The sequence below is a fragment of the Dinoponera quadriceps genome, unplaced genomic scaffold, assembly GCF_001313825.1.
Source record: "Dinoponera quadriceps isolate SergipeBrazil2010 unplaced genomic scaffold, ASM131382v1 scaffold520, whole genome shotgun sequence".
Lineage (NCBI taxonomy): Eukaryota > Metazoa > Arthropoda > Insecta > Hymenoptera > Formicidae > Dinoponera > Dinoponera quadriceps.
This window is the reverse complement of record NW_014554615.1, coordinates 277,054-303,112: the sequence shown is the minus strand read 5'-3', so window position 1 is coordinate 303,112 and position 26,059 is coordinate 277,054. Positions and strand designations below refer to the sequence as shown.

Sequence of the window (26,059 nt, the reverse complement as noted above, 5' to 3'; positions counted from 1 at the left end):
GGTCCGTGCAAACATGTGTTCCAAAAGGGCTCCTTTCTAAGTCAGAAGCCGTTTCGAAACGTCCGAAAATTTCAATGAAACGTTTACGAAAAAGCGCAACTAACACGCAATCCACGTTGCATGCATTTCTGCATACGTTTTCACTCTGGTAGTTGTCATGATTTAAATGCGCTGTCTGAAATAAGCAGCTGCATGCGGTAACATGCAACGTAAGCTGCGTGTCGGCTTTTTCGAGCCACCCTCTGACACTTTTGGAGGTACAAAAGCGGGGGACTGTAACACAAAAGAACCTTTTGCCGATATGCGTTTGCTCTAACTTTATTTACTAGTTTAATGAAGGAGGAAAATTATATCCCTTCGTTTTTCTATTTGAATAAGGACATTTTTTCTTCATTTATTTTTTAAAGTAGTTGGCCCGTAAAGTATCGAATTTTCTGTGATGATATTAAGAAGCTCCTTTAAAAGTTTATTATTTATTGAAGAAGACTTTCCATAACTTTACTTAACTATTTAAGTAATAAATGTTAATTTTGAGCGTGCGTGACATTGGGATAAATATTTATACAATATTACAAACATGTAAATATTATTCATCTTTTATTGATTAATGTTTCATTTATATATCAGTTTAGCTAATAGAGGTGCATAACAGAATGTGATACATAAATATTTAAATATGTATATATACGCATATATCGCGAGCATTATTATAAATTGTAAATTTCCCATGGTTATATCTTCCATACAATATGGTCTAATATTTTGAAATTTTTTTATTATATGTCTCTAGTTTAGTCTTTAATATCTGTAGTTTTCCATTAAAATCCTAAATGTGGCTTAAAAGGAATTAAAAATAAAAGTTAAAAACAGATTATTAATTTTAAGGAACATATATAAAAAGTATCATCTTCACTTGCGAATATCTCCGCTTCCGAATAATCAATCGTTTCTTAACTTTTTAGATGTATAGATAGTATTTTCATCAATATGTAGATAAAAACTTTAAAAGAGTTCCTAAAAAATTGGCATAATGAGCCAACTACTTTAATACTACGGTAATTAAGGAAGATATCATGGCACGATTTATAGGAGAATTTAATCGAGCCATCGTATTCCGAAACTATCGTCCTGTGAACTTCTTTCATAAGTAATATCGCTACTGATTGTTCTGAAATATATGCAGAATAAAACTAAACTTTCTGATAAGAGAAAAATCCTTTTCAGATAGTCTGGTGCCTCATATACATATAAAAAATATCCGAGTTTTAAAGATGTAGGAGCTCGTCGTTAAATTTTCAATTTCTCGCGCGAGAAGTTAGTAAGAAGTCAACTCGTTATTTTGATAGTCGGATTTGATATTTACCAAGTCTAAGTACCACTTTAAAGAGAAAGAAAAGGCTCGTTTCACAAAGGACTTGCGTCCCAATTGATATTGGTACATCGTGGACGGGCGGTCGTCGTTCTCCCTCGATCGATATAGAGATGCCTCGATGCATCGGCAGTATCATGTCATAGTTTCGTCTTTTACGGACGGGCGTAAATCACGATTTACTAGCAGCGGCTGCACTTCCGACAGAGCTACGGAGGGTAGTTTTTCCACCTATCTCCTTTCCTCAATCATCCCGCTGAGCTATCGATAAATCTAAGGGCCGCAAGCAACGCTCGGATTCCAATTGCACATCATTCGATACGTACACGGTACAAGTTGCAATTTTTACTCGTCAAATTTCACCGACGTCCTGACACGTCTGAAGAATCTTCTCCTTTAAATTTATCTCATTTTTGCACTTCTTATTGATCCGGCCGTTTAATTACAGAAATTGACTCAGCCAATACACATGAACGTTCAGTAGCCAGAATCTGTCTCAGGGACTATAGTTTCGGATAGAACGGCTCGCGCAATTTTAATCGCCAGCTCCGTTTTCCGTTCTCTTTAATATTCCGGAAACAAAAAAAAAAGAAATCTCGTGTTTATCGAGTCATTCTCCCGCGATTAAACAAACATCGCCGGGGGAAAGCGGCCCTCGAGAATATGGATTGCGCTGTAATCGCGCGCAGCCCGCGATAATGACGGCATCCGCGATGTGCTGAAGATAAAGTCACTCTGAAAAAGTTGTTCGCCGATGTATCTTTATGATACACGACGGGGAATTAATTCACGCTGTGCGCTGGTAATACCCGCGCGTTTATCATGCGCCGTGCACCGTCATTGGATCAACATCCAAGAGAGAATACATAACGCAACCTCTGCTTACCGTGCGCGCGAGAGAAACTTTGAACGTCGCGCGTGGGCATGGCTGATCGAAAAGTTGACGCTCCGCGATTCGTGACCCTCGTACGAAATCCCCGCTCTACCGTCGCGTAAGGCAAATTCCTCGGACGATTATTAATATTTGCGCTCGCCCGACTCGGAGGCGGGGACGCGAGACGCGTAGGAACTAACGTGCCGGAAAAGACGGCGCGGAAACGCATTTCGCGGCCCAAACTGAGTAGAACCACGGGAGCTACCGGACGGATAGAGGTGGGCGGATGAAACGGCTGCGCGGGGACGAACGGTCGCATATCGACCATATCTGGGTCAAGTAGCCGGCCATAAATCGCTGGCTAAATGAGACGTTGAAAACCGACCTAATGCATGACGCAACGCGGAGGATATGCTGCTACCCGGCGAGGAACGACCGTTCCTCATCGCGCTGTAACCGCGACAACGTATATTCCCAAGTGTGACCGACCCCGCTCTTCCGCTTTCGCACATAAATAAATATATCTTCATCTCACGGGGGAGTTACTCATTCTCGAATTTGACGCAGCGTGAAATATATAGCGATGCTAATTATCTCGTAATGTATATCGGCACGCGATTCTCGCCGTTACGTCAAACGACTCTTGTCGTATTTCACGCGAATACGTATCGCCAATCGGTGCGAATGTACATTTTTGGCCGAAGAGAGATGCTCCCTCAAATGATGCATTATCGTGCAGTCCACTTCCGTGCTCTCCGGACGAATCCGCGCGCGATAAAACGCGGCAGTGCCGCAAAGCGTTTATAGCGTCTGTTAAGAACTCGCTATAACACGCGGTTGGCGTGCCGTTGAGAGTCCAATAAAAAGCAGATCATCAGTAGCGATATTAGCGCGGGTTATGTATCAGGGAAAACTAGTGGCACTATTTCATTCCAAACGTTTATGAACCACGTCTAGCTCATTAAAAGTATAATATTCTCCCGCATTGTGTTTTACCGCCGCTTCCAGAGACCGGCATTTACCGAGTTATGCGTGCCTCGCGATCGACGAGGCATGATAAAAACGGTTTTCCCTCCGTCATCCTGTCTTATCATCTTTTCTCGCACAGAAATATACGCGGGCATTCTTGCGCGACAATGGTCGTTTCACCCGGAGTTTTATCCCGCCCTTATCATAATACCGAAATGCATAGTATTACGATGACATTGTGGTTTTCGCTAATGGCGCGCATACACACACGGAGGAATCGATAATGTTAACGTCCAAACCGATGTTCAATAAAGTGGTATTGATGTAAAATCAATATATTCCGATATAATCCGTGATACATATAGATATATTTTCGTATCGAGATATTTACGGCATTATATTACGGCAAATGTGTGCATCGAGGATCGAAAGAATAAGAGCGTTTTCAATGTATTTCTTTCAATTAATTTTTCCTGCACATTTAATTTAACAATTAGTTTATCGCTATAATTACTATGTTACGATATTCTTCTCGAAGATAAGATTTATAACATCTAAGAGGTAAAATAATAATTTTGAGTACAGATTCAAAAGTCAGACGTCTGCAGGAATTTCAGAATTCATCGGACGAGTTTAAAAATTGAGAGGTTTCGAATATTTTCTATAAATAACATTTCAAGTACCGAGTCACTCATATACGGACGTTTTAATCTATGTTCGATTATCCGAGGCGATCCTCTGAACTTTCGATTGGTTCAGTTTCGATACCCGCGCGCCCTGGAAAATAATTCCCAGAAACTTTTTCAATCAGAGAAATCAATATTAAAATCGCTGGCTTCGCGAACTATTGGTTTTATTTGAATTCGTTAGGTTAATGGATAGCAGAGCCACCACTTTACGAATATTTTGGAATGCTTTTTGAACCGTATTCATAAATAAACATTAAAATATCGCGGTAAAACGCTCTTTGGTGTTATTCGCTATTTTGACGTTATTAGAAATCCCACCGTCTACAATCAAACATCAATAGAGATCGTTTCTTTGCTATTCGTGTGGCGTTTATGTCGGCTGTGGATTACACGAAGTAGAGACAAATATCCGCGAACGTTTTACGTGCATGCTCAAAATTCCCCGATAACGCGAGGATATTAGTAACTTACATTGTACACGCAGCAAGACCCTCTTGCTGACCGATGGCGGAACGCCGTTCGAAGCGATGCACAGATAAGCCCCCATGTGAAGACGACTGATCTTCACGATATGCAGTACTTCGCCATCCACGACATTCACTGAAACATGAAATATGGTCGTGTATATCAATATAAGTGTATTTTTCTTCAAGTTTTGGCAAAACATCTGTTACGCGATTGTTATGCATGTTATTTCAATATTTCTATTTGTGAGTTTTTTCCTATGAAATAACAGATTTACCGGGAGATAAATATTCGTTCGTGTGGAAATATACACACACCTACGCGCGCACGTGTTACGGACCCCCGCTGTGGAATCTACAAGCAATTAATTAATAATCGAATTTTCAATTAAACGATACTTTTTAATTAAAGCGTGTTGCGCGTTGTAAATAACAGATCGCTGAAAAATCCCCGCATCATGTTCCGCCCAAGGTAATTATTCTAGAATATGTAATACAATAATAATACAGTTTGCAAAACGCGCAACTGGTCGCAGTTGTAATTCTTCTCACGAATTAATAAGCGCCGGCGCGGTCGCGCCGCGTTAATATCGGCGTTATTTCGAAACGTGCGGATATCGATAATGTCGACAAAGAAGGCAGCATGCGACGGAGCGCCGGGCGCAACTGAAAGCGCGATGCGCATATGCGTCGAAACTTTTATTGCATGTCGTGTGACAAAGAGCACTTTGCGCCTTCCTAGAGAGCTATTTGCATCTACGCTGCATTCATTTCTGGCGTGTTGGTTGATATGACTGGCGCAGATAGATTAAACTCGGGCAAAAGGCGCAAAGTAAAGGCGAGTTATGCCCGGGCACTTTGTCACAAGGGCTGCTTAGACATTAAAGACAGCTGCGTGCTGATATTTGCTGGATAATATATGGATACAATTATGTCGTCATTATTCGTTTGGATTCTCTTTCGCGCCCAGATCTCGTAATATCCGCGATGTACGAGGCGAAAATGCGAATTACGCGTTATTCGATGCTTTTTCATATAGCACGTCTTCTAAAGAAATATCGCGTCTCTGCGAATATTTATCGGGGAGCAGCGTCTACACCATTACCGCCGCCATTTACGCTAACGAATTATTTTACATCGGCGTTTGAAGGGAGAAACCGGAGGCATCGTTTATTTTCATAATTCACATCATAAGCGACAATATCGTGCGCAAGCGAAACGTATATTACAGCCGAACGTGCCTTTACCCCCATTTTGAGAGCGATTACATAGGTAACGCTTTGCCGACCGTGGCCGGAATAAAGCAGATCGTCATATTAGCGGAGAAACTGCAGTATTTGATGAAATGATCTATGGTAACCCCGTTGTCGCCACTCAATGGATTACAAGTGCCATGTACGCGTTCCATCTGCGTGTAGGAATTATCTGCGATATATTCAACGAAAGGGGGAGAAAGAGAGAGAGAGGGGAAAAGGAAGAGGGGGGGGGGGGAAGGAGAGAGCACCTCTCGCATATTTTACTTACATCGACCGAACTGTCTTTTATTACGCGTGAAATTGGAGAGAGTGAAAAAATAGATGCACCGTGAATCGAGAGCGCTGTATGTAGCCGCGTACATTTACGTCGCGTACAATTTGCTTGATAAATTATTCATGCAGTGTAATGGTAATTGGTTGAAACTTAAAACTGTTATGGAGTTGAATCACGCGGCAAAATTAAGATAATTATTCGTTCTAACGGACACAGCTCCTCTGATGTCTTTGAACTTGATATATGTTGCCGAGAGTATTCTCCCGAGTAACCTCCAGAAGGTCTTAAAGTTTTAAAGGTTTCAAGGTTTTCTTTCCAAATTACTTTAACGATTTATTTCGCGAAACGACAGCGAGCTGCTTTCACGGCCGCTATCGACGATGCAATTATCGCATTATTTATTTGAATGATCAAATTTTCATCCCTTTTGTGTTTATAATTCATCGTTTAGAACATACTGTTCGCGGTTCAATGTGTAAAAATAAAAGTATATGAACGATATAAAGTTTAAAATGTTAGATATGTGACAAATTACTATTTCGTTGCAACCACAAAGTAATTACATCTATTAGATACTTTCTTCAATTTGGTATCACGATATCGGAAATATCTTTGTCACTTAATATCACGAGAGACCAATATCGCGCACAAAATAATATGTCACAATGATGCGACCATTTTGTCGTACAGCTTTATTGCATGAAATACATGTGTATCCTAAATAGGACAATTCGCGAAATGATTGAGGTTGGCGTGGCTTTCTTCGTCGCCATTCAGTTTAAACTGATACCCGACATTTCGAGAAAATGCAAAGGAACGGTGCGGCGTACAGCGCGACGGGAAACCTATTTAAGGCCCTTTTTTTTGCAATAAAGTTGAAAGCATCGTGAGCTGCGAGGAACTTTACGTCCATTCGACCTATCTGTGTAAGAGCAATAAGATGTTATAAGAGCATAAAGTGTTGCGAGTCGCGTGATGCTCTTAAATGCACTTTCCGTTCTCTAAAAGTACTTTACGCTATTTTCTCCTTCCTTTATGATTTCTCAGTTTCACTCACTTGTATTTAAGCAATTAAGTGCGCTATATATTGGAGTAATACACTTATATTAGAACGTGCTATGGCGTAATCAAATACAACAATAATAATTATATAACGAACAGGAAGTAATGTTCAATTTTATAATAGATATCTAATTTAAATGACACGCCAAATCTTTGGTAAAAATTTCATGCATTCTTGGAGCAATTACTGGACAGTTTATTAATTTTTTGTCTAGTATAACTGAGGAGTGAAACTTGGAATCTCAATCAAGATGTGACACTTTTCCTACAGTTATTGCGCACAAAAAATGCGCAAAATCTGAACCCATTTGCTGAACAAAAACAGAACGGGATATCCACATGGGGCGGGACTAAAACTGCGAGTCATTAAATTTCACCGGCGGCGGCGCGACTGAAGATTCCGACGTTGAAAGAAAACGCAACGCTATATAGACGTGACGTGGCGATGAAAGCGGCGAAAGGGATAAAGTTGTTACCCGGCCAACAGTGGGACGCGAGAGGATGCTGAATCCCTGGTAGCCGGCCCCGTGCTACAAGCTACGCGGCAAACCTATCTATTGTTCCATAAACAATGCAGAGTGCCGGGAGATTCTGCCAGCGGGTCGCACTTTCAGGGGGTTTTAATCAAGTAGTCCCGCAGGCCCTGGTCGGAACTACCCGCTTACCGGTTTAGCGGGAACCTTTAAAACTTTCGGCTTAATGGGAAACCGCAATATGGCTCGACCGGACGAAATTTCACGGCGGACGCGCCGCGGCAGGCGCGAACAAAGAGAGAGGACGCGAACAATTATTATTTTTTGGAGGGGGGGTTGAATTTTTATCCGTTCCCCGCGCGATCATCCCGGGGGTGACGCACCGGTGGCGGAGCCACGACGATCCGTTGTTATTGCACAGTGGGGACGGATGATCGATGTCGATCGAGATTAGAATTTGTTATCGTCATGTGTCGCGCCGATTTTCGCGCCTTGTCGCATTACATTCCGAGCGATATCGTTAATGGAGCTCTCGCCGACTTGTATTTACACCTACTGATCCTTTCCGCGCTTTTCTCTCTCTCTCTCTCTCTCTTTTTCTTTTTTTGTTTTATTTATTCGCCCGTATGTCGCGAATTTTTCGTTTTCTCTTTTAGATTGTTTATTACATAAAATATTACGCTTCTGTGTCGCCTCGATCACAGTTACATTTCGCTTATTTGCAAAAGCTCTTCCGGCAATGCGCACGGTGAAACGAGACGCGCTCAAAATGCGTAGATCGCCAGAAAAAAACAACACGCGTGATAACGTGTGACGCGCATATGCCAGCGACGGATGTCAAGCCTTTCGTGTGTTCGCTCGGTAGAGTGCATTATTTAAATCTCCGAGCAATTTAAATTACAAATATGTATTGCGTGACCTGTATTTATTGCGGCTGAAATTTGGAAAAAAGTCCATCGAGGAATTTCAAAGGTTTCGGCAGGAGATGTGGATAAGATAATCATTCAATTATTACGTCGTGTTTCTCTCTCGTTTAGTTCGCTTACACGAGGAAAAATAATTTGACTGCTGTAGCGGAATCATATCGTTGCTACTGCGTGTTCGTTGCGACAACGATAAAATTTCGTCGGCATAATCAAATTAACGATTATTCGTAATTAAAACAGAAACAGTTTTGTTATCAAGATAGAGAACACTCTGCCGATTGAATTTGAAACATTCACATTGATTTGCTGTTAGAATAAAATAGTATTTCGCTATATTTACTAATTTCCTCTTACAGCAAATTAATTTGTAAATTCAGCAAGAGAAGCATACAACTGCATACTCGATCATGTATATAAAATAGCACGTCTCTTAGTTTTGTGTTATAAAAGGATCTGTTTCCCGTTAAATAAATAAATAGATAAAATCNACCGTATTCTCCAGATTTGGCCCCGTGCGACATTTTTTGTTTCCAAACTTGAAAAAGTCACTCGCCGGGCAGAAATTTGAGTCGAATGAGGAGGTCATCGCCGCCACGGAGGCCTTTGCAGACTTCGAGAAAACGTATTTTTCAGATGGGTTAAAGAAGTTGGAGCATCGCTGGGTCAAGTGTATCGAGCTGAAAGGAGACTATGTTGAGAAATAAATCGCCACTTTTCCAAAATTTTCGTTTTTCTTTTGTAGGCTAAGTACTTATCGGACCGCCCTCGTAAAAGTGTCGAATTTGTGCAGCAAGCAAAGACCGATTTGTTTATTGCAAGGTGCAAAGAAAGACGTGCGCCGCGGGCAGATACGTATTACATAAGTATTACGCTCACATATATCGAAGTTATAGACGTGCACATGACGCACTACGTGATATTGCCTACGTCGACCCAGAAAAGGATCGGCGTCCACGCTCTAACGTTATTAAACTTCAGCAAAATTGGCTTTCCGATCGTCGGACTTGATAAAGTTTCGACGCGTTGCGCGTGCTGTCGGAAACGTTTCGAAATTTTTCACGGGACATTACGCGTCTGCGAATGACGTGGAAATCTTTCGTGTCTCATCCGCCGTTTTAAACAGCGAACGTGTCGAGCAACGGCGTGCGGGCGGGCGTTCTTTCTTGCGCGGAAAAGAACTCCGAAATAAATTAGCGTCCATTCACGTCGATGCCCGGGCGTGCTTTGCATAACGTTCTCCGCGGTATCCTCGGCGGCGTAAAAATAAGCGAACAGCTTACTCGAAGACGAAGTGGAGGGTTGGCCACCTATTTGGGAATTAGTACGTGATGTATTCCGGCCCATAAGCGAAGGATGGCTCGCAGATATTTCATCCCGTCCCCTTTCCTCGTAGCCTTAAGTGCCCTTTTTCGCGTTATTACCGGGAGATAACCCGGGTACATTCATTCCCGGGTGAAATCCTCGGCCAACGATTATTGCTGCTAATGTATCCGCGAATGTCAGGCCGGACGTACGTAAGTGATTTTTATGTATTTATTTGCGTCCGCTGCGGAAATGTTTTTGCGCCTGTGTTAACGGCAATAAATGCGTCATGACAAACAGCATACTGAATTGAGGTATCGAAAACAAATACGACGTTAATCGATATTTTTATCACCTCGATTCTTACAAATGTGACGTTGCGGAAAATATGTCTCTAACGAGACACACTTTTTTATTATACGCACATTGTATAATTTGTATACATGACCTTTATTTGTCTTTGCGCGGAAAGTGGGAAAAAGGTCATTCCGTTCCGTCAGATTTTTCAATATTACCGAGCACGAACAGTTGAACAACTCAGGTATCATCAGGTTTGTTTGCGATGCAATCGGCGATATGCATGCGTGCGAATATAAATACCCGATTCGTTTTCCGGAGCGCGCTCGAAAGTTGACGCGAATAATCAGTAGGACGCCGCCACGTTGACGGTCGGGCCGGACTCGCGAGAGACGCGCGCGCGCGGACGAACGAAATCGCTTGTTACCGCTCGTTCAGATTCAGGCTCCGAATATCAAGGATCGATTGTCGTGGATGCTTGACGTCACCGGGGGTTGAAAGACAAATTACGTTTGCGGCGTGGCATCGCGAAAAGCGGATGAAAGACGGGGCTATTATATTCCAGTTCCCAGCGAGAAATTTCTCAGATAATATTGACTCCGTGCTGAACGGTGACTTTACCAGCGGTTTGGAAGGCACAAAGGAACCTCAAACGGTAACGAGAAAACGTAACGTGCCTCTTCACCGCAAGCATCGGTGTACCGCCGCGCAGCCATCGGGCCGTTCGATACCGATTCGAGCCGGAGTGTGTTCGCATCGGCATGGAGCGGTGGAATGTGTACGTGTGTGTCTGTTTGCACGTGTGTATGCGCGAAATGAGTGCGAGGGTATAGTCGACTTTGCGCCGTGCTTTATACCCGGTGCACATCGGCCCCTATTCTCCTGTACGTTCGTCTCCCGACAGAGAACGGCGGGAAACTCAGCTCGTTGTCGGTTTCGATTTTCCAGTCGCGTCGCGTTATGTCGGCCTCGCGTCGACAAGCCGTGGTCGCATTAACGGGGGAAGTCTTCCCAGGATTCGTGAGAGTATCAGCGACGGAGATACGCGACGTGTCTCTGTCTTTCATTTCCTCCACCCTCCCCCCTCTCATTCTCTATCCTCCTCGCAGATATAAACAAGTGTGCGGGAGGAGAGGTACACGCGCATTCGTGACTTTACGTATATACATTGAACGACCGGTGAACAGTACATATATATAAATGGATGAGCAAAAGCATGAACACACACCGATCCGCGATAATCGTGTGGGTGTGTGCGGTGTAAGGCGGATGGTCGCGCGCGGACATATACGCGCGAGCGAGTTTAGAGTCCTTCGAGGGAGATAGCGGAAGGAGAACCGGTCGGCTGGCGTTGATGGGATCGGAGGAGGGCGCGGACACGATGGACAGGTAGAGAGCGAGCGGGCGAGTCTTGGTATATTTGAAAAGGTGGAGCAAGGCAATCGCGTTTTCCGGGCACGAAGCGCGCGAGCGTAACGCGCCGTCGACGAGTGTCGACGTGCACGCGTTTCCATAACTATGAGGCCGATTCGGACGCGAACCTCTCTCTCATCTCGCGGTATCGCTGTTGCAATACCGACCTTCGCGCTAAAAGCAACGTGGTCTCGTCGTCGGCCGGCCGACGTTATCGCTCTCTTATGAACGATCGCATTAAGGACAGGCGCGACTATTCGCTCCCAACCGCCCTCTCGCTCGTTTATTCGCGCCCCGCCGGTGCTCTAATTTCCCACCCGCGCCTTCCTTTATCTTTCTCTCGTATCCTCACCATCGCCCTTCCGCACGATCAGTTCCGGCCTGTCCGCCGGAGGTAAATCTCCCTCGTACCTGCAGGTACCTCGCGCCACCATCACCGACGCCGCACACACCCCCGTCTCCGCTGGTACTGCCAGCACCACCACCGACAACGGCACACCTCGGACGCGCGATAGTTTTGCTAAATTCGATTTGCTTTCTCATCTCTCTCGGCCATTCTTTTTCGGTTCCTCGCCTTGAGGCGGCCGAAGGGGCAGACTGCGCGCCGACGGCGTGTACCTTTGGCTCGGGAAGAGGCAAGAGGAGCCTATACTTTCTCGGAGGGTGTCTGGAGGCTATCAGGCGGGAAGTAATGGCGTTAGCCCCGTCCCTCGGGGCCCCAGAGGCCAACACATCAGTTAGTAACGCGGTCGTACGGCTCGAACGCGCGCCATATTCACCAGCGCGGTATTTCGTCCAATTACGCGGATAATCTGACGCTTCTCTCGAATGACGAATCGCCGGCTCGGCAGAAGGCGCCTGTGCGCGTCGATTGATATTGATCGCGCATCGATACCTGGGCCCGATTTTGCCGATTCGTAATTACCGGCGCCGCCGAAAATTGATTACGCGAAAGACACCGGGGGAGCCGGAGGGGCACGTAATCAGATTTGTACGCGCAATTTGTCGGAGGGCTCGTCGAATATACGTCGTGTCTCTAATGTTCCGGAAGTACACTTTTCATGCTCTGTAAGACGATATTGAGTGGGTTTGTCAGATTATATCTTGAAAGGCGTCCTAATTCCGGTGGAGAAATTAAAAACTCACGAAACCTTTAAAGGTTAAGAAAAATGTCAGCGGCTCGGGAAGTTCACGGCGAGGCTTGCGATATAAGCCGCCCTACGCTTTCCGGAAGGTGTCAGATATTGAATTCGCGCGTTTTCGTGACGATGGAGAGAAATTCCAAAAATTCCAAGCGAATATCATTTAAAGCACTCGGTGTAAGTAGACGACGTACATAACGATTCGGTATAAATAAAGTATTCATATCTTCTATTAGGCGTCAAGCCTCTTGATACCGATACTCTACGTACATAAAAATTTATCTCCTTTTTACGGGGGGCGAAAACGTTACGTCGTCTTATAACTTTATATTTATCGGCGCTCTTTAACATATAAGTGGATATTTAAAAATGCAAATGGTTATCGCGTTTATATTTACCGTCCTAATTTAAGGTAACGCATACGGTTAACGCTCGCGCTCGTGTAACACCGCGCCCGCGCGAATGGCTTTTCTCACCTTTCCTACGTTACCGGATTTTTCTACCGCGTGCATTCACCGGGTATCTTCTATTTACGATAAAATTTGGTAACATTCTATCTTCGAACGCATCGCGAAATTGCGCCCGAACGACGCGAGAAAAAGTGTTGTTTTTTTACGGCCATGCGATGCCCGCGTGTTAATGAACGGTGCTTAAGCGCGCGCGCGAGCTTTTACCAGAATCACGGGAAAAACCGCTGCTACTAGACGTTCGTGAAATAGATCTGAATGCAGACGAGTTAATTGAGGAGCGGGCGAAAAAGAGAGAGAAAGAGAGAAAAAAGAGAGGAAATGTGAGAGAGAGAGAGGGGGGGGGGGAAAGGCAGGGGGGAGAGGAAAAAGTTTCTAGGGAGTTAATAATTCTGAATACGTTGTATTTTGATCTATGTTGAAATGCTAGAGAGACCGAACTAATTACGAATAATGTCGCGAATAAATGAATTAAATGGAATGTAATTTTGCGCGTGAACTTTGACGCGCGATAACTGATATTTGATTAACCGCAGACATGACGCATTATATATATTTTATATATATTGTAGTGTGCAATTTTGCGTGTAAACGATTCCGAGGTAATAGTTCGGAGATTTTTACGGTCGAGATAAACGGTCTATCCGGTATATTCTCAGCATTTGTATCGTTATATCCTATCTCCCGTGGAACTGAAAAGATGCTCCGATAGGTATAATTAAAAGCGTAGTTTATACTTTCTTCTTCTTAACTTTCCGACTATCGCGTTAGTTTCTGTTTAGCATTGCTCCACGCGCTCGTTTTAATGGACTTTACCGGGAGTTCGTAATAATGTACCTGCAGCTGAGAAAACTTTCGAATAACAGCGTCAAATGTATCAAATTCGATAGAGATAACAATCGTGCCATATTCGTACGAGAGGCATGGCGTTTACAAAAGTAACATCGAGTGGAGTATAAGCTAAAGTTGTGGTAACGATCAACAGGACGAGTCTATTCATTTTGTATTCCATCCGCATCTTTAATTACTGCTTAATTACTGCCGGTCGTACTTGCAAATCAGTCACGAAGCTGCGGGTTAAAGCGGGATGAGCGAGAACGTACGGAAGGTAAACGGGCGTGCATCGAAAAACTTTTAATTCTCGTTAATTCGTTTTTAAAATTTATCAACGCCGGAACTTTACAATTACGAGTCTTAGCGGCTCGCGATGGGTCTCGGCATTGCCTCGCCGACGGGATAATCAGTGGATTAAACTATGTAATCGACTATTTTTCCATATCAGAACGCGACATCCATATTTAACAGTATCAGTTTATACGGCCAGCTTAGTAAAGGATAGTGGTTTACGATCTAACGCTTCCTCTGAACGCCCGTCGGCACCGGCGTATTCCTGGAAGGCAATGAAAATTTAAATTAGCGCAGAAATTAAATCCGACTTTTATCCTTTATTGAGGAAACCTTCCGGAATCTGCAGGCGGTTTGACGTCCCAGCTGCCCGCATATTTTCACCCCCGATCTCACCCGACCCGACCGACCGACGCGGGACGGGATTGTACTTTTTGGTCTCTTCATAATTAGCAATTAAGAGGGTAATTAGCATCGATCGAGATGGCTCCGAGAAGGCAGACGAGTTCTTACCACATGGCTATTTTCACAATGTCGGAACGAGACAGAAATATCACACCTGCGCCATCCTCATCGATTTATTGTTTATGGCCCAACTCAAGAAAGAGGTCACATGACTCTCTCCGCGTTCTTTACGACGGACATTTATATGATTGAACAATTAAATATCTAATATTTGCATTTTCTCGCGATTGTTCGCGAATTTAATTTCACAGACTATCGACAGAAAGAAAAGGAGAGGAGGAAGAGAGAGAAAGAGAGAGAGAGAGAGAGAGAGAGAGAGAGAGCTATTTTCGTCGCAAAAATGCTTCTCGATGGTGTATAAATCTGACCCATTAAAATCGAATTGTCTCGCAGGTGACTTCAATTGGTCGCCGGAATATCGTTCTTTCGTCGATTGCAACGTGATAAAACTACGTACGTACGTACAGTTAGCTAAAACGAGCGGGCACGAAATGACACGGGGAGGGAGCTCCTGAGAAACTCCCAATGCAAAATAAAAGAACTTTGCATGGGCGCTTGTCGCGCAGAAATCGAAGAAACCGTACCACGCGCGGCATACCTATATCTCGATGCATCGACCTCCAACTTCGAACTAGCTGCGAACTGCAACTGCACTCTTGGACACATTACAACGGAGTTTCGCGATATGCAGCGGTTATATCGCGCACCTGAATAATTGCGTTCTGGCCGCGGCTTACTCGACTGAATTTTGATGTCGGGCCAGCGGGGGAAATAATTGATCGTTAAAGCGGAGCGCGATGGGTGATACCGGCTTAGAAATTTCGTTGTCCACGTTATTTGCCCGCTTTTATTTATTCATTCCTGTTCAGTTTTTTTTTTTCTCTTTTTAATGGTAAATACGATATACCCGCATGTAACAAACTTTCGATCACAGTCGATAATACAACTTCATTTCTGAGTAAAGATACAACAGAGTAATTCTATCCAAAAGTGTAAATAATTAATGATAATCACTAATTGATACAAACATGTTATAATGCGGTTATCAGTGCTCGGTATCAGAAAATTGATAAAATATACTATATTAAAGAGGATAAATTTAATTATCCTGATATTACCCGTTGGCCAACGCATGGTTTCACCGTCGAGCTTCATTGTGCCTATTATTTTGTATTCCATTTAATCGCTAGGTTCAATCCCACGAAAGAATGAAAGGATATAGAGAGCGAGCGCAACTTCGGGAGCAGTGATAAATAATCGCATTAAAGTGTCGTTGGATACTGAATGCGCGTGGTGTCGGGCAAGATAACGTTGTTAATATGCAACACAATTTAAAGCGCATCATTTGGAGATGCGTTGCTATACGAAAACACGTCATTGTGTTACTTGCAAAGTCGCGAAGATCAAAGATATATTTGCCGGCGGTTCTTTTTCAGTCTAGCAGTCTATAAAGCGACACCGCCGAAACTTTATCGCCATCGCTCGTAAATGTAACCTTGCGACCACTCTGCGATTCATATTTAAACGAAAATACCAATCCCACCATTATTCACGGTTCGGACGCGATATGCGTTATCGACCGCGTTTCTCGATGCAGTTATCGAAGTTATGACTATTTTATACGGCGTTAAGCCCCGCGAAAATCATCGTCTCTGAGCGGTCTTCGGCAGTCGGCGCGCGGAATCATCGGGAATTAATCGGGACTCACCACTCTCGCCGTTGTAATTTATGTTCTTGCCGTCCTCGCGTCGCCACATGACGTAAGGCTCCGGAAACCCGGTCGCTTTGCACGTCAACGTCACGTTGGAAGCCTCGCGGACCACCATGTCGGTGCTGGTCTCTTTGGTAATAATCGACGGTGGTACTGTAACACAAATGTCGCGGAGAAAGTTTTATTTTCACGACGGGCTCACATTAGCGCGTTTCTCGTCATTCGAGAGTTCGTGATTAATATTGAAGATAAATGTTCGCGATTTACACTATTCGACGTGGAGAAAGACTCACCTACAACCTGTATGTAGCCCTGACGACTCCTCATTGGGTCAGTGTTCACCTGACACATATACCATCCACGGTCGACCTCCTGAGCATCCTTTATATGAAGGTACCACGAGCGGTGGTCATTGAACGTCAGTGAAATCCGTGGGTTCTGAGTAATTACGCTATGATGGATCGACAGTATAGTTTGCGTATCAACGCGCACCCACGCCACCTGAAACAAATGTCGGAGCGTATCCCTTTTCAATTTCAATCTGTATTAAACTCTTACTTTTGACTTCTAATTGTCGAAATATCGTTTGATATCTTCTTATTATCTTCATTCTAATTTTGACCGCACGACGGGAGTAATCGGGATATAGAAAACATTTGCTCATTTGCGATTAACGCTCAATTAATTGTTTTAAATTGGAAAATATATCTCTTCCGGCACGTTTTTCTTAATATTACGTTTCACAAGTGGTATTTAGCATTAGGTTGAATTATACGTGACTTTTGGCAAGCATATAACTTCTGCTGCTAGCGCGAGAAGAAGCTCGAGATACCCCGGTGACTCTACATCTCGCTGAATGTTCCTTTCCTATTCTCACTTAATTCAATAATCGAGTAAGACTGCCTTCCCCGGCCTTCGCATGGATCTTGGGGAAACTGATGGAGGCTCAGAGCCACTCACTCTTCTTCCTGCCACTGTCTGTCTTACGCACACTTTCGTCGTCGAGTTTTCGATATGGGCAAGAGGTTTCCTGAGCATGCAAAACATGCCCGAAGTCTCGCGAATTCTACAGCGGTATAATTTCCACGGCGAACGCGCGCGGCTCGAGTATGTTTCGTGTGGAGTACGACTGGAGAGTATCTCCCGTGGAAAAGATAAGCTCGCTCGCGAATATTTTACCACTTACTTATATACGAACTCGTGTATCCATGTATTTATATACACGCTACTGCGCTATGCGCATAGCCAAGAAACGAACGCGCACACAAATAGCAACATTTGTAAATTCCGTAAAGCACCGAGTCAAGTTTTACACGCAGTATTCGTCACAGGATTTCTTTAATAATTGACAATGACGCGTTATTTGTTTTGTATCATAGACTTATTACGCAGTGAACATTATTTTTACCGTAAAAAATGCGTATACCGCGTATACTTTTCTCTACGTAGAATCTTACGAATGTATTCCTCGATTTTAACGTAGGAAAGAGAATCGAACGCTCTTTGGATGAAGAAAAAAAAAGAAAGAAGAAAATCTTCCATGAAGAAGTTGGATATGTAATAACATCGAAATGTCATCGGAAGCGCAATTTCTGAATGCGCGGTATACCTTTTCCCGCGTATACTCGACGAACGTCGAGAGCGCGAAAGCTCGTCGAACGACGAGAACATAAATCTTTCATCTCACGTTAAATTTTCACACGACGCGGTAGATACCTCGCAGATTATGTTTCACGAAGCGAAGGAGACATTCTGGAGATGCGCATAAAGGAAAACACGCAGCATATATCCAAGAGACTTGCTTAACAAGACGTACGGAAAAATACGGGGAATTAAACTAGTAAACTTAGTTATAGTTCTTTACGCCGAGTTACTTGATAAATCTCACTTGATTCTGATTACCGTCTTGAGAAAGAAGACGGACGTGTTATTAGCTTATACACCGAGCAGCATTGTTTTCAGTGAGCGTTGTCGTTACTCGAGAGAATGAATTGTATCGTCCCATTGTTACGTCATCTCAATTAACTGAAGGAAAATGAAGCAATTATGCGAGGCCTTTGATAATGGTACGTAAACTAGAACCGTCCAATTCGCAGTCTGCGGACCATAAACGCCGTAGGGATTTCAGTGGATCTTCGTTTAACTACAAATATTAAGCGTTTCGTTTAATTTGTACAGGCGTCTCTAACGAAACGGAAGAAGAAAGAAGGTTCGCGTCTCGCTTAACGGAAATACGTATGAAAAAATGTTAAGTGTTTCTTTAGCTCAATACATTAATCACGTCGATGGTCAACGCGTTTGCGCAACGCGTTTTCGCTACGAAACGAACGAGATATCTCAGTTACCTTTTTGCGCCGGACATACCGATTCCTTTCGCGGATACTTTTCCTGTTCTATACATATCTTTGCAAACGCTTAGGTCGCGCAATATGAGCCCGAGCGAAGAATAGTAACGTAGAGAATGAAGCGAGGTTAAAAATGCACATGGAAACTCTGACATTTTCGAGTATAGTCTCGATGTGGCTATGTGACCTCAATTTTACTATACGGTTTCGATCGATGACCTGATTCATATTCGGAAAGAATGCGAATAATTATACAGTAACGGTATCCTATTCGAAATTCGACACGTATGAAACAGTAGTGGTCATGCTGAAAAGAAAAAGAGTTTTATTTAAAGTACGTAATCTTATAACATCGAAAGGTCTTAATATATTTGGAACTATTTTTCTCCATCGTCAGATTGGTCGCAGAAATATTGATTTAAATTTGAGATAACGTAATTTTTCAAGAGATGTCGAAGATATGTGGAACATTGATTAAAATGATATATGAAATGTATTTATTTAAAGAATATTTTACCTTATAATTTCGTAAATTATTCACCACACAAGCCAATAGAGCATCACGTCCTACGCTCACTGTCACATTTTGAATCTCCTCGGCGAATTGGGGCAATTCTGGATCTGTAACATTAATGTAGATATTTTATGTAATAGCAGGGAATATATATATATATATATATATGTATGTATGTATGTATGTATATATTATGCAAAGCATGAAAACGATTAATATTCATTGCTGGAAGATAAGATAATGAAGAATAAGATGAAGAATGAAATGAAGATTACGAAAAAATACAACATGAATAATATTGAGATGAACAAATACCGATTTTTCTTCCCATGAAATCTTCTCTTCTCATTTTTATAGGCCATTTTTATGAAATATGGAGATTTTCATGAAACTTAAATTGTTCTTTACAATTTATTTCTTCGCAATTATTTTCTCAAAAAAATATAAGAGTGTAAAACAAAAAGTGAGGAAATATGTTGCGTCATCGACGATTAGTCGACTGATATTGCTTGATGTTGAGTTAATAAATATTCCTTTCTGCCGTGAACTATGCGTTTGATGCGAGATAAACCTGTCGCAAGCTAAGCATATGATAAATCACTTCGACTATTACTCACTAACATACGTTTGACGCTGGCACGCTCGCACATATGTCTGGACATCGTCCGACCTGATTGCAGAGTTATTATCGTTAGAATAGTCTAACGAGTTCAAGATTCTCAGACTCCCTTAAAAGCTTTTACCTTCGTTAATGTCTTTACGACGTCCTGAGCATCTGAATTATTTATGGGCACAAAGAACACGCGGAGAATGAGAGAGAAAGGGAGACGTCACCAGCTGGAAACAGAAGGATAGACGGAAGAAAGTGGAGGAGATTGAGAGAAAGAAAGGGTGAAGGGAAAGGGGGCGAAAATATCGTGGGAGAGAGGAGAACGAGAGACAGAATAGGGGGACAAGCTTCAAGATAAGTTCGAGTTACTTTTAGGTCTTTTAAGAGCGACAGCTCGGATACAGCGTTAATTACGCCCCCAAGTGCTTTATTATAAAACACTTCGTAGTGTTAATTGTCGCACCTACGATAGCGGTGGGGAATGAGACGAGAAGAGAAAAAAAGGACGAGAAGGAAAAGGGGTAAAAATGAATAACGCGCGTTTGCCGGACAACTCGAAATTCATCGCGACGGTAGGACGTCAGAGTAAATGGTTTTGTAAGGTTCCACTTAGCCGAAGTTGGAACGAGAGTTTCTAAGTATATTGCGCAATAAGACGATGAGATTGCAAACTTTTAACACGGTCTAAAATCTTTCCGGCTCGCGATCGTTATTGAGATATGGGTCATTCCACCCTGATTCGGCGAACGGTTTTACCCTCCGCCAGATCGACCTCCCTCGAATTTCGCAGCAAATCTGCTTAACGCTACCCGGCGGGCGCTCTGTATTCCAGATAAATCAGATAGATTAGATTTTGATGAATCCGCCTAGCGTGTCACAGGACCGATGACCATTAAAGCGTTTAACGTGTTAATGATAACGAGAGCGAGAATCGAGCGAAACCGCCGGTTTTCGTGAGCACGTCTCACGAAAGTCGTTATCAAACTGATTAACAAGCTTTGATTAAGGCGAACTATCATGTGTGCGTGCGCGTATGTGTGTCAGCATGGCGCACGGGGCGCGCTTCGTAGCATGACTCAGCTCCGCTCGAAAGATACAATACATTACATACTAGATATACCGCGAATTTCGTGCATAACAGTCTGCAGCTAATGAATATGAATTTCTGCCGTCGCGCATACCTGCGAACAGTTTTGGAACAGGTATTTAACACGAACGCTCGTACGTCGGATATTACGTAAACGCGGATAACAATAACCGCGAAGCGTGCGAAAGCTATATATATTTTCCGTCCTGATTGAATTTAAAATTGTTCGCGCTTCGATCATCGCGCGGAGCTCCCGCAAAAAATACTAAAATGTCTAATAGGGCGAATCGCCGAGCGTGAGAATTGATATCCCGTCGCGCGGGAAGAAGCGCGCGGATTAAATTAACATTTTCCTTGTTTCCTCGATTTCAGCTCGCTGTGTACTTTCTCGTGCGCGTGCGAGAAAGACGCACGGCCGCCAACGGATTAGATTCGAAATCCCATCAGTGATGGGACGCAACAAAGAACGTCGCTTTTAATCTACGATACTCACGTCCCCGGCCGTCCCGCCCGGCATTATCGTACATACCGCCGGGGAAATCGCGTCTTCGTATTTCAAGCGTTTCTGGCTCAAAGGCGGCCTTATTTTCTCGTTAAAGAACGATTTAACGAGAAACGAAATTAAGGCTCGCGCTTCTTGCTCCGCGCGGAGGCAGCTGCCCCTGCCTGTCTATCCACTTTTCCGTGGCGCGCCTCGGTGTTTTCTTAGCACACTTCATCACCTTTAACCGCGCCGGAAACCGCAATAGCGTTTAGCGGCTGGCCTTCGGTTCCAAAGGTGATTCAATGGTTTCTCATTAAGTTCCTGTCTCACTCTGCCCGCCCCTCCCCACCTTTTTTTCTTGTCCCGCTGTTTACGCAATGATCGTTACTCACCGAGTGCGGAAGGAGGGAAGCGCCATGCGGAAAAGCACGACACGCGCGCGCAACTCTTTCCGCGCGATCTAGTTTCTCCCGAAACAAATGAATTACGCGGCTATCGCGCGCGCCGGTCTCCTTTCTCTTTCGCACACGTGCCAGATGAAATTGTCGTATTTCCGCATAATTATCGCGGTCGCATCGCGGCAGACGGCCGGCGCCATTTTATCGCAATATCGCGCGGTTGAAATTTAAAATAGAATTTNCCCCTTGTCATTTCATTCGTCCTAATTTTCGTCGGTTGTGCAGAATTATTTAATTCGCATTGAAATGTCAATTTCACATTTGCATAGACGAGTCACGCTCCAAGGATTCGCATGTGCGGACGGCATATTTTACGCCTTCGAATAAAATAATTTTGATTAACGCGTAACTATTCGGGCATTAATGAGGAAGGCTCGCATGAATGTATTTTCGGGAACACTCGCGCGGCTTTAATAATAAACGTCTGCGTTAGCGATGCATAGACGTAGTTGGTTTAACATAGTTATATTTATGTTATAATTCCGCACCGTTTTGATTTATGTTCACCGTTCCCCGTACATTTTTATCCCGTTACACACACACACGCACATACACAGATAGACACATATGGCGCGATACGCACAGTCCTGGATATATAGAGTGTAAAACGAATATTCCGTTATGTGCATTATACAGTGATTCTATCATGGGATACGATTGCGCGGATAGCTACAGTAACTTTTATTGTGCAAACTATCATAAATTCCCGCGAAATTTCATTTCCAAACTACGCCCCACTTCTCGGCTGCCGACTGTATCTGCATTTTGCAGTGAACCGCAGCTCGCGAGCGCGAATCGGGCCCGGGCTCACGGGCAAAACTATTTCGTCGAGGCGGGCGGGAAAAAGTTAACAGTTGGACCTGGCTATTTCCGCCAGGTATTTCGATCAAGCAAGATCTTACGCGAGATAACATTGCCGATTGTTCTACGCGCTATTTCAGACGCTTGTCGGGGCGAAGTTTTCCTTTCCCTCCCCCTGGTTCGAAAACGCGCGATGTTCGGGGGACGGTTAAGACTGTGTGACATTTGCGCGAAGAGCTGCCGAGTGGAGGGCTCTTCAATCGGGAATAATAAACTTTTACTGCAAACTATTGCCGTGAAATTCGCGCCGAACGTAAGTTTTCCATAACGGCGACGGGCGTAACGCGACAAAATGGGGCTGTAGCTATTTCCGATTCGATTGTGATCTGATCGCGATAAAATCGTGAGTGAAGCCGTAGATAAAGAAACGTGGGAATCGTGATAATGAGAGATAGACGACCCGACGACGGTCCGAACGTAATTACAGGCAGAAAATTTTGGTTGAATAATATAACGTACTGGCATAATTTACTAGACTTGTATTGCGTGGCTAGGATATACCCATACCGAAGCCAACATTTATAATATAATAATAAATAAATAAATTTGTGATTCAGCAAAATAATCCAGCGAATGGCAGTTAGCATTTTTAACATACCGTTTAGCTGTCTTATATTGGATTGGAAGAAAAGTAATGCCGTATTTTCCCGATAGATCTAAATGGTATAAGGGCTATTCTGATAGCTGACGTCTCTAAACGTCATTTAGTGTATGAAGAATGTATGTAGAAACGTTTGTGTTCACTTGAAATCTCGCGAAAAATGGAGCAAAACAAGCTGTATTTTCGTTGTTTGATGCTGTTTTATTCCGTAAAGGGAAAAACGCGAGGTAAACGAAAAAGAAAATATGTACTGTGTATGGAGAGGATGCCGTAACAGAACGTATGTGCCAGAGATGGTTTACGAAGTTTCGCGCTGGTGATACGATAGTCGAAGTTGAGGAGCGCTCTGGTCGACCGGCTGTTGCTGGTGACGACCGAATCAAGACTTTCATCGAGAATAATCAACGGTACATGACGAGAGAGAGATTGCGAAGATACTTCACTTATCACATACGACCGTCATCGAGCACTTCATAAACTAAGATACGCGAATCTTCTTGATATCTGGATGATTTGTTTGAAAAAAATGTAATCGATCGGGATATCTTATCGCACCCAACATATTCAGCAGACATTGTTCCTTCGGATTACTACTTGTTCTGATCCTTGCAGAACTTCCTTAATGATAAGACGTTCATTTCTTCAGAGAAACCGCAAAAAAGCATCTTCAGCAGTTCTTCGCTGAAAAAACGTCCGAGTTCGACGCGCGAGGAATTATGCAGCTGCCCGAAAGATGGCGAAAGATTATAGGGAACAACAGCCGTTACATTATTCCGATTGAAATTGTCTTGAAATATAAATCAACTTCCTCCAATGTTGAGCTAAAAATACGACGTTACATTCTTTCCAACCGAACAGTAACTGACAGATTTTATTTTGACAGCATAAAAATTTGTCAGCAAATTATTTTTCTCCACTACGCAAGACCACTATGATGCTTTTTCGGTTTATGAATGTTTACATCTTCGAGAAAAATTGTATACATGCGGATCATTTATCGTCGTCGACGATAAACATCGTCGTTGACGATAAGTCGCGAGAGTTCCAAACGGGCCGAACTGTTACCGCGTCGAGGCGATTGTTACGTTACAAAATACAAACGCACTTATGCGCCGACACGGCGAATTGTCCCTGTGGTTTTAGGGAGCCTTTCAAACAGGAAAATCTTAGCAAAGTCGAACGCGGTTCGAACCACCAGGCTCGCAGGGATTTAGCCGAAATGAAGTTAGAGTTTATTGGTTTACCGGCGTAAACGGAAAAGGACTTGCGCGAAACGTGCTCAATAATCCGTGCCGCGAGATTATCCAAGAGCTGGCAGCGTTTCTTTCGACGTGCTTCCGCCCTCGCAGCTTCGCGCGCGGAAATCACGGTGGAATTTTAACAAGTTACAGCTCGTCCGCGCAGCTCGCCCGGAGAACGCACAAAGACTTATGAAAGTCATGAGTTTCCTTTCTCGGCCGGCGGGTTTTGTCGCTCCTCCGCTCGTCGTTCCGCGGCCGGTATGACGTGCCAGTTGAGGCGAACACGATGTGAACATACCTGTATCGAAGTGCACGACAAAAAATAGCCGCCAACGGCACAATGAATTTCTCTGCGTGATGCATGCCTAACATAATAATAACGCGTTATAAGAAATAATTCACGCTTAATCATTAATTCCCCTTTCTACTGGCGGAACTCGTGGAGGTGCGTCGTACAATTTAAAAGTTCTCCCTGGTTTGCTCGCTTTCTCGGCTAATAAACTCCTTTTCCTTGGCGTTTATAAACTAAGAAATACCGACTGTAATTACGACGTTCCGAAAGAGAAGATGAAAATTGCGCAAATGAGGGAAAAAGCGGCGGAAAAACGCGACGTCATTTCAATATACAAGAGGGGGGAGGAGCGACACGCAACTCGGCGAGAGTCGCAAGTAAAATCTCCGAGCGTTAATAAATTCGGTAAAAATTCCGGCGTCCCTTCGGCTCGTTTATATTTATCGTGACGGAAAAGTTTCGGATGTCGGCTTCGCCCCCTCCGCCTTGACGCTGGTATTAGTCAGCTTCTTCGCGAATCGTATATTCCGCGCGAAACTATAAGTAGCCTCCCCCGGTTTTCGAAGTCGTCATATTTCAGGATTTAATCCCGCGGAAAATATATTAACGCTGCAACGCCGGGCGATAAATCAGGCAATAAAGGAAAGCTCGACGCGGCAAGGAGGTCGGGCGAAAAGAAAATAGCAGGCCGGGGGAAAGTGATCTTCATTATTTTTAAAAGCACTCCAGAGGCACGGTCGGAAACCACCGAGGTCTTCCGACGTGACGTATATACGCCGGCCACCCCTCGGAAGCATCGCGGAAGGGGTGACACCGGCAAAAAATACTCGGCCAATATTTCTAATATTCTTCGCCCCGACTTCTTCGCCGCCGGTCCGAGTTGGCGCGCGCGTGCGGGATTCACTTTGCGCTCCGAGTAGCGGAAAAAAAAGGAGAGGAAAAAAGAGAAGAGAGAAAAAAGGATAACGACCGCGAGCAATCGACGTAGACGGCGCGACCGAAGCTGGAAAGTTTTGCATGAAATTAACGTAGGAAAAATTACTGCTATTACCCGGCGCTCCCGTACGTGCCTGGCGAAGTCGGTCGGAAACGGCTAGAAGCGCTGCCGCGGGTTGCCGCGGGAGAGGGAGGGAAGGTGGCCGGTCAGGTTATAATTATAAGTGCGACCGTGACTAATTTAATTTTCCCCATCTGCCGGCGATTTGCAAGCGGAATAACCGCGGGGAACGACACCGCGCGACGCGATGAGAACGGCGGCGCGCTTCGCCGGATAACAGCCGCAGGAAGT

The 26,059-nt window shown here is 43.9% G+C and overlaps 1 protein-coding gene across 8 annotated transcripts in view; it reads right to left on the bottom strand.

Moving 5' to 3' along the window:
- Nucleotides 1-26,059, bottom strand: part of LOC106740574 (lachesin-like) — a 188,816-nt gene that overhangs the window by 8,555 nt on the left and 154,202 nt on the right. For all 8 annotated transcript variants that reach the window (XM_014611752.1, XM_014611756.1, XM_014611757.1 and 5 more), the window contains exons 3-6: nucleotides 19,141-19,244; nucleotides 16,572-16,779; nucleotides 16,276-16,431; nucleotides 4,373-4,501 (exon numbers count right to left, since the gene is read on the bottom strand). In XM_014611752.1, the coding sequence (XP_014467238.1) occupies nucleotides 4,373-4,501; nucleotides 16,276-16,431; nucleotides 16,572-16,779; nucleotides 19,141-19,244 (597 nt within the window). The remainder of the gene's footprint in view (nucleotides 1-4,372; nucleotides 4,502-16,275; nucleotides 16,432-16,571; nucleotides 16,780-19,140; nucleotides 19,245-26,059) is intronic.